This window comes from Dipteris shenzhenensis, chromosome 5, assembly GCF_047967505.1.
Source record: "Dipteris shenzhenensis isolate YYH24624 ecotype China chromosome 5, Dip_SZ_1.0, whole genome shotgun sequence".
Classification (NCBI taxonomy): Eukaryota; Viridiplantae; Streptophyta; class Polypodiopsida; order Gleicheniales; family Dipteridaceae; genus Dipteris; species Dipteris shenzhenensis.
In genome coordinates, this window is record NC_141600.1 from 45,063,428 (window position 1) to 45,076,820 (window position 13,393).

A 13,393-nucleotide genomic window follows, 5' to 3' on the forward strand; every position below is an offset into this window, starting at 1 on the left:
GATCTGCCCCAAAATGATTGCCTCAGGATCTGTGCTTGAGTTCTCCTAAGAGAAGGTGCCAAAAGCAACAGGGAAAGTTCCTCCTGCAGCCTGCACTGGTCCAGAATGTCCAGCACAGCAAAAGACAACCCCAGGCACCTGCTGGAGGCAGCTGACGGACATCCGTACAGTCTGTACGAAAATTTTCTGAAAGTCCAAAAATGGGTTCTGGCACTTCCTAGAAGTGCGTACTAGCCTTGGAACAGTCAAAACAGTGTTAAAACGCGTACGAAAATTTTCTGAAAGTCCAAAAATGAGTTCTGGCACTTCCTAGAAGTGCGTACTAACCTTGGAACAGTAAAAACAGTTTCAAAACGGCTGAAAACAGGCTTGAAACAGCTCAAACAGCCCAAAAACTGCACAAGAACAACTGAAAACGTCCTACACCTCTGGGAGAATGAGGAGAGAGAGATGGAAGGTGGGGGAAGGGCATGCATACACATGCTTGACAAATGGCACCTCCTCCTTGCCATTTGCCCCTTCATAAAAGTCCTAACTCCCATACCAAGGACAACGTTGGTTGTCCTTGGGCCCAACTTTTAGACCCCTCTTTTAAAGCCTTTGCCTTGCCCCTAGGACCTAGTGGTGCACCTAGACTTTGCCCTTAGGAACTTCTAGGAAGTGTGCACTTCCTCTAGCCAGTCCCTCACGGCCAAACCATTACCACACTTAACCATGGTTAACCCTGGGTTAAGCGTAGGTTGAGTTACGAAGATAGTTCACATCACTTTTCACGTCCTTGTGACACTATGAGACTATGAGAAACGTAATACAAGCCAGCTGAAAGGGTGGAGCTACTAATTGAGCATCCACACCCATACCAAAAAGCAAAAAACTACATGCTACATAGTCATATCAAAATAATAGTCATCTACAACATCATCATCATCATCATCATCATCAAAGCGACTGTCATCATAATACAAAGTGAAGTGTGCTCCAAGGTCACTGTGGTCCCCCCTCATCAAGAGTGAGCGTTCGGGAGACCGTGAAGGTCTATGAGACTAAAGATAACTGATACAATGAGCATAACGGTGGTGGTCTCAAAACGGGCCAGCCAACCGTTTCAACAAAAAAGAGGTTATGAAGGACTGTGTGTCTAGTCCTGATACAAAAAATATGTGTCTACCTCCAGGTGCTACAAAAAGAAGGGGGGGGCACCAAAAAATGGGGCAGAGGGGGGAGATACAGTATACATGTGCAGGTGGTGATTGTCAGAGACCAATCATAGAGGGGCCGTCAAATGGGAGGTCGGAAAAAACCCTGCGATGATTGACCTCTGACGTCACACGGCCTAGTCGAGCTCGGTCGTCGGGGGCGGCGGGTGGCCCTATGGATGAGGGCAACGGTAACTCCAGTGGGGCGGGCAGAGAGCAGAGACGAGATGTCATGGACCTGGATGTGTGAGTCTGTCCGCTGGCGCAGCTGTCGTGGCTCTGGCTCTCGCTCACGTCCGCGTCGTCGGCTAGTTTGAGAAGAGGTATCCTGTGACAGGAAGAAGTCAGTGATAGGCCGGAGGTGTGATGAAGCCCTCTTGTGAGATTTGGAGGCAGTGTCGGCGGTAGAAGTCGAGCTTCACAGGAAGCTCAGAGTGAAGAAACCATGTCCGCCAGGTGTGGAGCTGGAGCAGATCCGCTCGAATGAGCCGGTTGACCTCCTGGTCAGTGGGGGAGAGGGGAGATGGTGGAGCGTCGAGGCTGTATTGAAAAGGAGGCAACCGGTCTAAGTCGAGGCCCAGTCGGGTGAACCAACTGGAAAGACGACCATACCAGCATCGCTGGTCCCCATCAACGGATAAGGCCATAGAGGAGGATAGGGCTACCCAAGGTAGGCGGAGGCGACCGTTGGCGGAGGAGCTGAAATCCCTGACTTTGTGGAGATATGTGATAGCCTGAAAAGCCGCATCAAGCTATAGGGGTGAGGCACCGAACTCTGCTAGAATGATCTGGTGTGGTACCGATGGTTTGCTGCGGATCATCCGAGCAAACATCAGTATCTGTAGGCGCTCGACTCGAGCCCACTCTGTGTCTGAAAGGTCGACTCCCCACCAAGGGCTACCGTACATGCTTGCTGGGCGGACCAAAGAATCAAAAAGGAGAGACTTGGTCTGCGGGTCCTGGAAGTGGGAGTGGTAGCACTGTCGCTCTAGCCTGGCAAGAGCGGCGTATCCCCGGCTGATCCTGGCCTGCATGGCCGGGCGCATTGTGAAGATCAGGCCTGAGAAGACAACGCCCAAGTATGTGTAAGAGTCAACTATCTCAACAGGGTCGTCGGCGAAGAGGAACTGCTCTCGGTGCATAGCGGGTCTGGAAGTGTTGAAGATCATCACCTTGGTTTTCCCAAGGTTGACCTTCAAGTCATGTGTATCACAGAAGACCTGAAGTCCATCCAGGTGTCGCTGAAGACCAGTAGCGGAAGAGGATAGTAGTACTACATCGTCTGCGTATAGGAGAATCTGGATGACAGCCTCCGCAAGAGAGCAGCCTGCACCTCCGAGTGTCCTGATGGTGGTCTCGAGCTCGTTGATGTAGAGGCCAAATAGAGTCGGTGACAAGGGACATCCTTGTTTGACTCCGATAGTGCTCGTGATCTCTGGGGTCCAGCTGGTGCCAATCTTGACCTGCCCCGTCACCCGCTCATAGAGAGCTACTACTGCCCAGATAATCACCGAGTCGTAGCCTAACTCCTGCAGACGTCTGATAAGTCGGGCGCGGGGAACGGTGTCGAATGCCTTGCGGAAATCCACAAAGCAACAATACACTCTCTGTCTCCTGTGTCTGGCCTCCTCAATAATCCCTCTAAGTGTAAAAATGTGATCGTAAGTCAAGTGATCCGCCCTGAAGCCGGCCTATCCGAATGCCCTGAGCCCCTGCACCTCTGCGCGAGCACTGACCTTGCCATCTAACACTGATGCATAGATCTTGGACATAACATGTCCAACCATGATGGTCCTGTAATTCCCTGGATCCATGGGATCTCCTGCTTTGTGGATGGGTGTGATAGTGTTTAGGGTCCAGGCTCTGGGGAACCCTCGGCAGACAGCTTCATTGAATAGCGTTGCCAGGATGGGGGCTAGAGTTTTGATGCCATAGGCAACAAACTCTGTGCATAGGCCCTCATGATCCTTAGCTCGACCGTTATGAAGCTTATGCGTTGCGTGGGTGACTCCTTGGGTTGTGAAGAGGATACAAGAAGTGGGGCGGGGGGTGGCTGAGAGATCGGGAGGAGGCTGATCAGGGATATCATAGAGTGTGCGTGCGTAGGTGTGCCAGAGGGAAGTGTCTGTGAGGGGGGAGGGGGATCGGCGTTCTAGGAATTTCCTCGAGAAATCCTTGGAGTTGCTACTAAATAGAATGTTCAGTAGCGTATCCTCATTCTGACGCAGGAAGGCTAGCTTCTTGCGACGGACTAGTCGACGATAATCCCTGGTGAGATGTGGGTTGGCCCTAGCGTTTCGCTGGGTCGTGAGTCAGAGTGTGCGGCGTAATGCTTTGCACTCGTCATCATACCAGCTGTTGCAAGGGGTGGAGCCAGCGGGTGGAGGGCGGGTGGACCGAGTAGTGGAAGGAAAGATGTGGCGGGCTGCATTGTGAAGGGAGTGGGTGATAAGGGTGGCTCGGTGATCTAGAGAGAAGTAGTAGAAGTAGAATTTATTAGCGTCCTCGGGGGGCCAAAAATGACCCGTGGGAGAGTCTCCTCAAGGAGAGGGGTTAGGAGTCTATGAGTTCCTGACGACAGGTAAAAGGACGAGTGACAAAAGATCCCAATGTTGCCGGAGAGGCAGTGGAGAGAACTGATGTCAACTGAGCGGAGTCCCCCAGTATCTGCTGGTAGTCCTCCCTGATATGTGCATATCGGGGGCACTGTAGAGCTACATGTGCCTCCGTCTCAACTATCTGCATGTCACAAAGGGTACAGACTCTAGCATGTCTAGGCTGGTATATCCAAGCTCCCTGCTCAATGGCAAATGTATGAGATCTGGTACGGAACCTGGCGATGTTTCTGTGATATAGAAGGGGCATAGGTGTGCTAATATAAGACTGAGCATGAGTCTCTATGGACATGTATGTAGACCAACATGTGGGATTTATGTTGTCTTGGTAATATTCCAGCTTTACCCTCGTTTCACTTGTCAACCAGTGATTCCGCAAAGTGCTCAGTAAAGATAGTTGAAACTCTTGCATGTTGACCTTTTCAGGCGGCATGATCAAATATGCTTCCACTTTCCATCTGCTGAACCATTTTCTTATGTCGGTTGCCCATCCTATGCAGATGACCTTACTTTTGTAGTTCTTTTGAAGCTTTGTGCTGGCATTCCATGCTTTATGAGGCAGCCTATCAGGTTGCATTTGCTGCACCTCTATTAGGTATTGCATAACTCTGATCAATGCATGAAATTCAATCGGTCTCCTTCCCGTTTTCAACAGAAGTATTGAGTATGGAGTAATGGGTTTGACACCAAGGTGTCTCCTTAGGAAAGCTTTTTGCATTTTCTCAATATCATTCCATGTAGAGGCTGAAATGCTGCCTCCCCATACTTCCACTCCATATAATACTGTCTGCACTACATATGCATCAAACAATATATTTCGAATTTTCGAGTTCCTAGTGTCGGTGTGCCTGCAATCATTCTCAAGCTGGTAGTACTTCCCCCAACCAGTGTCCATCCTTCTATGTATACATTGCCACCATCTGTGATCTGCCGGGATATCAACCCCTAAGTATTTGTTGAAGGTGCTGACATACTCAATGATCTGTCCATCAAAGGTGATCTCAGGGGGATGTTCTGGCTGATTGGTACAGACTGCCATCATCTTTGTTTTTCCGACATTTACTTGCAGCCCGCTTTCCCTACAAAAAGTCTTAAGCACTTGTAAAAGTTTGTGCATAGATTCCGGATCGTATGCAAAAAGAACGACATCATCTGCGTATAACGCTGCTGAACATGCCTACGCGTTGGCTGAGGCTACGACGGACGGGAGGCTACAACAAAAAACGGGAGGCTACAACAAAAACGGAGAGGCTAACGACAAACGGGAAGCTGCGATGCCCGGAAGGGGCTACGACGGACGGAAGGGGCTGTGACGACCGGAAGGGGCTGCGACGGACGGAAGGGGCTACGACGCCCGGAAGGGGCTACGATGGAAGGGGCTACGACGGAGGACGCTGTGGATCGACGGAAGGACGGGCCTACGACAGACGCTGTGGATCGACGGAGAGAGAGAGAGAGAGAGAGAGAGAGAGAGAGAGAGAGAGAGAGAGAGAGAGAGAGAGGGCTAGACTGTAGATGTGAACAGTAAAATCTTTAGAATGTAAGTTTGACATGTGTATATTTTCTATTTTCTATTCTACTTATATCAATTATTTCTGATTTTAGGTGAAACTACTGAGATTTTGGAAACCTTTTGCTTTAAAGCTAGTGAAACACATTTGTAGAAATGGTTCTAGTGACTATGCATGGGGTCTAGAACTGTAGTTTCATAAGTACATCAGTGTGTGATGTTTGTCTTTGTGTGTATTTTTCAATCCCACTTGCTTTCCGCACTTCCAACAGAATTTTGCCGCCCCCCCCCTCCCCCCAATCACATTACCATAGTTAGATTAAGCATAGATAGGAAAATTATCAAACAAATCTTTCTGTGAGAGAAATAATATTTTTTTCCAAGCCTATGGAAGGTAGTGCAGTGTTATCAAACTAGTCTTATTAGATGATGCTGACAAGTCGTTTGATGTGCCGTGGTGCCAAAATACATTTCTTTATGTTCTCATTGCAGACAGCCCCTGATGAATGATTCCAACATGAAAATGCCTGTAAGTTTGGTAGTCCATACTTCTAAGCATAACATTTGGTGTTCTTTACTACATCAAGCAGGTTGATCATAATAGACTCTTGTCCAACTTTCTTCCATTATGCCCTAATATTAGACCAATTGTAATGTTTCAGGCATATTAGAGAGGGGGCCTTGAAGATTATTGTATATGAAGGTGTTCAAAAAGGATATTCTACATCTGGAAGTCAGGTCGATGAGGGTATAAAGAGTTCAAATATTGGTAAAATAGTTGGTGCACATGAACTCGCTACAGCAGATATAGTCCTGACAACATATGATACTCTTCGCACGGACCTGCTACATGATGTAGAACGAAATGATGAGTCTCAAAGGTCTATGCGTTTCCAAAAACGGTAATTATTTCCATGGAAAGTCATTGAAGATCTCAAAAAATGGGACCTACTGCAGAGAAGTTGCTGTTTTAAAGTTTTGCAGAGTCTGAAAATGAGTTAAGATAAACAACTTGCCTTTCTGAAAAAATTGCAGAGTCTGACCGTAGAAAAGGGGTAAGGGGCTGATTAGAGAAAGGGGATAGAGGAGTGGAAGGAAGAGCGAGGAAGGGGGAGAAGGAAGGAGATGGGGTGAGAGAGAGAGAGAGAAAGAGAGAGAGAGAGAGAGAGAGAGAGAGAGATTTGGGAGAGAGAGAGTGTAGGCAAGTAGGAGGAGGAAGGAGGGAGAGTAGAGAGGATAGATGTCACATCAAAAAGTAATACAATGAGTGGTGGATGTCGAGTTATAGTGTCTCTCCACATTTCCCTCTGACTACCAGTCTACCACTAGGGTACTACTAAATCAGCCCCTGTTTCCCCCTTCATTACAGCCATGCCTTCCTGTAGATTTTGCCCTCAAAATTGCATGTTACGGCTTCACACAAAAGTGCTGGGACAGGAAAGTGATGCTGATCATCCCGGTAAAGATAGCGGTACTCCTGGGCAATGCTTTTTGGCTGCGATGATTGTTCATCCTTTGGAATTCCTTTCCATCTGATGAGGTGCTCAATGTATACCTTTGTTGCGGAGTACTGCATCTCTAAAACCCACAATGCACTTGTGGACATAAAGGATATGACCCTTCTCCATAGGTGGCAGCTCTGGAAGTAGTGCACATCCTGGCCTACATTTGGTTTCAGCAAAGACACACAACACGCATTGTGGATCTTGGAGATGCTCAGTACTCCAATTGATATGCTACCTCCCCAATCCTGGGCATGATCCTGTAAGGGCCATAATACCGATGAGCAAGATTTGTGTTGGTATTACCCTTCAATGAAGCATAACGATTTTTGTGGAGACACAAGTGCACATAATCTCCTTCCTTGAAAGTATCTCCTACGTTCATCCGCATATTTCTTCGGCTTGGCTTGGGCATCTTGCATATTCTTTTTAGCTAAATGTAGAAGAGCTTCCATCCTCTCCAAGTCATTTCGTGCTTGCAGATTTTTCACAGCCAAGTCTGCAATTGAGAAAGGCATTCCCACTTTGCACCCATACATTGCCTCAAATGGACTCATGCCAATAGAGAGATGGTTAGTGTTGTTGTAGCAAAATCAGCTAGTGCGAGCCAATTATCCCATGTCATGGAAGAGATGCGTCAAGTATTCCTCTACCCATTTGCTCAACCTTTTAGACCGACCATTGGTCTCAAAATGGTATGCAATGCTAGGAGTAAACAAACCCATAAGTGACAACTTCCTGAGGGAATCCATGATGCTTAAACACTTGTTCAATGAACTGCCAAGCAACCTAAGATGCTGAATATTGGGTCTTGTTTTGTGAGCCTATCCACCATGACACATATGTTGTCCCATCCCCAATCTGTAGAAGGCAATCCTGTGATGAAATCCATCGCTTTGTGTGTCCATTTGCCCTCTAGGATGGGTAATGGCTGTAACAAACCAGTTGGCAACTTGTTGTTTTCTTTGTTTTGAGGGCATGGCAAACATTGAGCAACATATTTGACTACATCTCTCCATAGACCTTCCCAGAAGAAACTTCCTTACCTTGTCATATGTCTTTGTGACACCTGTATGTCCTACCATAGAGGAAGAATGCCTTTCCCTCAACACCAACTATCTATATTGTGAGTTTGGAACATAGTTAGGGGAAATGGGAAACGAAAACGAAAACGGAAACTTAAACGTTTTGGGATTTCTGGGAGGGCTGAAACGGGGAAACACGACGTCATCAAGGGGGGGTTTAGAGAAAGGGGTTTCGAGCTATGCTCTAGGAATCCAAATGGCAAAGCAATTATAGCTCAAAGAAATCAGCTCCATAATCCTCTGACCATGTAACAGCCCCAACTTGAAATCTGAAATTGTAAAGCTTATGACAAAGCTCATAAAATCTGAAAATTATGAATCACTAAAATCTGAAAATTGAAACGAGTCAAGATTACCCTTCTTATTGCAATAATTGGCGAGCTGGTCCTCCACTGTCTACCAAGCATCCAGAGTTGGCACCATCTTTTGAAGAGTGAGGTTCCAACCACAGACCACCTCTTTATCACTCTGTTGTGCACTTGCCTTGTGTTGAAACCGTGCGTCCAACTCAAATGCAGCCGCATGGGTTCCCAAAGAAACAAGGATCTTGAGCATTCCAGCTATTGCAAGGATTTCTGTCGCGAGAAATCCCTTCAGAAGTGGTAGCCCTTCTTCCTTGCTGCTTCTCCAGCCTTGTGAGACACCATTCTAGCTGATTCAGCCTTTGTTTGATCAAAACCGCCTGTTTTTTGCCAAAGCCACCTGCTTTAGTTGAAAACCGCTTTTTGGGCAGTGAGGATTTGCTGAACCACAAATGTTTTAGTATATTCTTGGTCTCTAGAGCACGGTGAATAGGTATGTGCAAGGTGAATAGCATATTCTTGGCGAATAGGTCTATGCAAAAATCATCACCAAAAACAGCAGTTTCAGTAAAAACCATTTCTGGTTTTGGGAGAACCACTAGTAGTTTTGCAAAACCCCTAGTTGTTTTGCAAAAGCGCCTGCAGTTGTAGTTTGAGGTGACCCTGCTTCTTTATGCTGTTTTGGACCCTCAAAAGTCAATTCCCAGCCAAAACCACCTCAAAATCAGTAAAACCACCTGGAAATCTGCAAAACAGCTTTATTTGCAGTGGTTTCAGATGTTTTGGAGTTGTTTCCACTTGCTGGAGAACAGGCCGACTTGTTTCCTACGGATTTCAAGCTGAAGCTTGCTGTATATCAGAAAACGAGTAGTAGTTTGGTTTAAACAGGCCGGCTTTAGGGTTTTTGGGGCTGTTTTGACCTGTTTTCTGCACATTGGATGTGAATTTCTCCCGGTGGTTACATTGCAGTATCTTGGAGTAGAAGTTCCTTGGTGATGACCCTGGTCTGGCCAGAGGGGCTCTTATGGCAGCACCCTCGAATCCCACTACCATCAAGGTCCTCTCTCCGGAAGATAAGCAACAGGTTGAAAAATTGAATCAAAACAGTGTCCACTGTCCATTCTCCCACACCCCTTTGTAACTCTTGGCAACGTATCAAATGTTGTGACTACTGCCACGCTCATTCAAGTCACCAAGTTCCAACTCATGGAGAGGAGGGGGAGGAGAACAAGGGTCAGCTATGAGTGGGAGCTTACACAATAACCTTGGACTTCTGTGACTTTGAGGCAACTTGGAGGGAGACTAATTTGCATTAGTACGGTGACATACTAAAGGCATGACATGCTTTACACCTATCTTCAAGCCTCACCAAAATCAAGAAGGAGACCTCTACCCCAAGCTTAGTAGTGCACTGCTTAAGCATCCAGTACATAGGCTACTTGCCCTATACCTCTGGCCCCAAATGAAGTACACCCACTGCAATGCCTATGCCCTCTCTCTTTTGGGCAAACCCAAGGTGAAAGGCAGCTATGTCATCATGGGTGATCCAAATCTCCCTTCCCTAGGGACCTAGCCACTCCATCATGAAAAACATCTACTGGCACATCATAAAATTAAACAACTTGGGGCACCACTCCTGTCTTATCATTAAACAATATGGGCACCATTCATGTTAATCATTTAACAACATCGGGCACCACTGCTCATCTCCCTTGGAAGCAAAGTGGAAGCCCAAGAAAGAGTGAATGTGGGAACCAACCACTCTGATGGGTCCCCATTTTTGAGGCTGTAAAATCAGTAATGTCATCTCTAGAGTGAGAGGATACTCATCCAAAATCTCTAAGTAGTTCCACGGTCCAAGCCTCCATAACTCCTCCGGTTGCCCATAGCGGGGCTTGGAAATGAAAGGTGGTTGAACAAACCCTAAACCTAATCGATCCAAGGGTGCTGAATCCTGCAAAGGGGGAGGGAGGGTGGGGGGCTAGGCTACAACTAACATGAGAAAGCCATAGTTGGGGGGTGGGGGGTGGGTAGTGAGAGTCATTGCAGAGGGGGAGCAAACAAGGCAGGAGGGAAGAAGAAGAAGAGGGGGGGGGGGTATAGGGGGGGAGTGGATATTCAGATGAGTGGGGCCAGGCTATAGGGACAATAAAAGATGAAGTGGTGGAAGCTTTGGTGTCCTACTATTTTGTAGCAGCTTGGGTGCCCTAGACCTCTATCACTGGGGATATGCTGATAAAACAAGGTCTCATCCTCTAGAGTCTAAGGACGGCCTACTAGGGTGCCCTCCAACTGCTTTCCTTGAGACTAGAAAGATGCCTTGCACTTTGCCTCTCGTGCTCACAGAGTCTGACATGCCACTTATGGTTCTTCAAAACCTTCTTACTAGCTTCAAAGACAAGAAAGTCGGTAAAGATGCCTCCCACACTGCCTCTTGTGCTCATAGAGTTTGGCATGCCACCTATGGTTCTTTAAAACCTTCTTGCTAGCTTCTTATGATCCAAAACAAAAACACAAGTAGAGAGAAGGAGAGTGGGAAAGAAAAGAGAACAAGGCCAAATTTTTAATGTGCTAAAACACGATTAGAAGAAAAGAGAGAGCGAAACTCAGAAGGGGGAAGATTAGAGAAGACTAACTAAAAGAAATTTCAAAGAAGAGAACAAGGGAGGAAAAACAAATTTAAAACAGACTAAGAAATGGGACGAAAGAAAGAAAAACTAAATGAATAATAGAAAGGACAAACAAAGAAGCAAGACAAAGCAAAACTAAACAAAGAGGTGACTAGAGAAGTAAAACTTGGCAAACAAATGGGTAAAATGACCGTCAAAATTGAAACTGAGGTGAAAACAAGGGTAAGCCAAAAGGTAAAAGAAAGCTAAACTAATGTGGCAAATAGAGAAGTGAAACACAGCAAGTGCAAAGCAAGGGAGGCAAAAAGCCTAGTGACATAGTATGAAAGGGAAAATTTCAGTGGGAAAATGCTGCTAAAACGAGCAGAAGCTAGAAGGAATGAAGCAAGGAGAAAAGACGCAATAGAGAATTAAGGGCTTGAAGAATTAAAACTGGGCAAAGCAAGGGAGGTGAATAGCCTACTCATATAGTATGAAAAGGAAATTCACCGTGGGAAAATGAGGTGAAAATGAGCAGAAGCTAGAATGAATGAAGCAAGGAGAAAAGACGCAATAGAGAATTAAGGACAGGAAGAATTAAAACTGGGCAGAAGAAAGAAGGGCAGGACTGAGTGGAGAGAAGCAATGGACGGAAGGGGCTGTTGAAGAGGGGGAAGGGTAGGTTGAGTCCCACAAAGGAAGAAGGGGGGAAAGGGGCTTCACAACCCATGCTGAAACCAGTAAGGGGCTCGAAGGGTAGCTAGTGGGGAGCTCAGTTGCAAGAGAGCTGGATTCTCCATTGGTGGGAGATTTATGCTTTACCACTCCTACCTTACAGGCTCTTGCTTTGAGTGTCTTGTCATTTATTATTGGAACCTCATTGCTATTCAGTCATCATTCGTCAAGTTACGATTGCCAATTGAATCATCTACTGCAGTGGCGATGTTTTCTGATAGTATTGTTCGTCTCATGCCCATGAAAGGATATGGAGCTCTCACTGATCTACACAAAGATATAAACAGGCTCAGCTTGAGGCAGGCCTTGCAAAAGTTGCCCTATAGAGGGCCAGCGGTAGGCTACTTAAAATTCTCCAAGGATTTGTAGGGGCTTTATGCAAGTACTATCCTTGTCATTTGTAAGTTGTCCCTCAATAATTGTAGGTCCAGTATCCAGGAGGCAAGAGTTTAGAACCTAAATCTTTAAATCAGCTGTCATATTTCATGATTTCGATGGTCATGCATTGTTTGCAGGGGGTGTCAGGTTTTGTCAAGCCGTTGAGTTTCGGGAAAATGAGAACCCACGGGCCGCATCACCATGTTGCCGTCCAAAATTTAGAGGCTGCTCAATAACTGATCTTACAAGCAATCTAACTTGAATCAGATGGCAATAATATGCTATTGGCACATGAATTGCCGTAGTTTAAAAAATGTCTGGAAAATGTAAAACTTGGAACTTTTTGATGCAAAGGAATTTTGATGTCATCATATTTATCCCTGTCATCTCCAATGTTATGCTACCATAGGCTTAGGGAAATTAGAATAAAACCATGTCATGTCTATCTATACAATCCAAAATATGTCGCAATGTGTTTGGACATTGATTCAGGGAACATGTTAAAATTTGTACCTGTGACCTACCCATTCTTAGAAATAATTCCCATTGACTAATGGACGGCATCCCAAGAGTCTTTTTGGGTTGACCTTAACCTTTGTGCGGGCCATCTAATGACTTCAACTTACAGGAGGTTGATGACGGTTTGTATGTATGTGGCAGGTACCCTGTAGTACCAACACCTTTGACACGACTGCATTGGTGGCGAGTCTGTTTGGATGAAGCACAAATGGTGGAAAGTAGTTCTGCTCGAGCTACCGAAATGGCACTACGTTTAAGTGCTGAAATCCGCTGGTGCATAACTGGAACACCAATCCAACGTGGCCTTGATGATCTTTATGGGCTATTAAATTTCTTAGGTGTGCAACCTTTCAATGATCTTTTCTGGTGGACAAAAGTTATCAAGGAGCCTTTTGAGGTAACTGGAGTGAGTCAAGTACCGTAAATTCAGCTAAAAATATTTCATGTTGATGCTGCTAATCTTATACATACTTGACTCATGATGATTTTACACTCTCGATACAGAGAAAATGTCAGGGAGCAATCTATTTCACACATGCCTTTTTAAGGAAGTTCATGTGGCGGTCATCTAAAGCCCATGTATACAATGAACTAGGGTTGCCACCACAAGAAGAGGTCTTGACCTGGTTGAAATTCTCCCCTGTAGAGGCTCATTTTTATCGGCGCCAGCATGATCGTTGTGCTAGTAAAGCAATGGAAGTAGTGTCTGAATCATCTAGGTCTAGTGAAGACATGAATCCATCTGTTTTGCAACCTTTTGCTGAGAAAGCTCATGATAGAGCACTCACTCATGCAGAAGCTGCAAAAGTTCTAAATCCATTACTAAGCCTTCGCCAAGCCTGTTGCCATCCTCAAGTGGGAAGTTCAGGACTGCGTTCCTTGCAGAAGTCACCAATGACCATGGATGAAGTTTTAAAGGTTACGATCTGCCATTTTTCTTGT

At 46.0% G+C, this 13,393-nt stretch overlaps 1 protein-coding gene across 3 annotated transcripts in view; it reads left to right on the forward strand.

Annotated features, from left to right (window-relative positions):
• The window catches only part of LOC147902083 (RING-finger, DEAD-like helicase, PHD and SNF2 domain-containing protein), a 143,752-nt gene that overhangs the window by 34,939 nt on the left and 95,420 nt on the right, over window positions 1-13,393 (forward strand). For all 3 annotated transcript variants that reach the window (XR_015541000.1, XM_087374667.1, XM_087374668.1), the window contains exons 6-8: window positions 5,984-6,223; window positions 12,593-12,848; window positions 12,956-13,369. Coding sequence is in view for 2 of the 3 variants with exons in the window: in XM_087374667.1 (XP_087230793.1) it covers window positions 5,984-6,223; window positions 12,593-12,848; window positions 12,956-13,369 (910 nt within the window). In the remaining variant the exon portion in view is untranslated. The remainder of the gene's footprint in view (window positions 1-5,983; window positions 6,224-12,592; window positions 12,849-12,955; window positions 13,370-13,393) is intronic.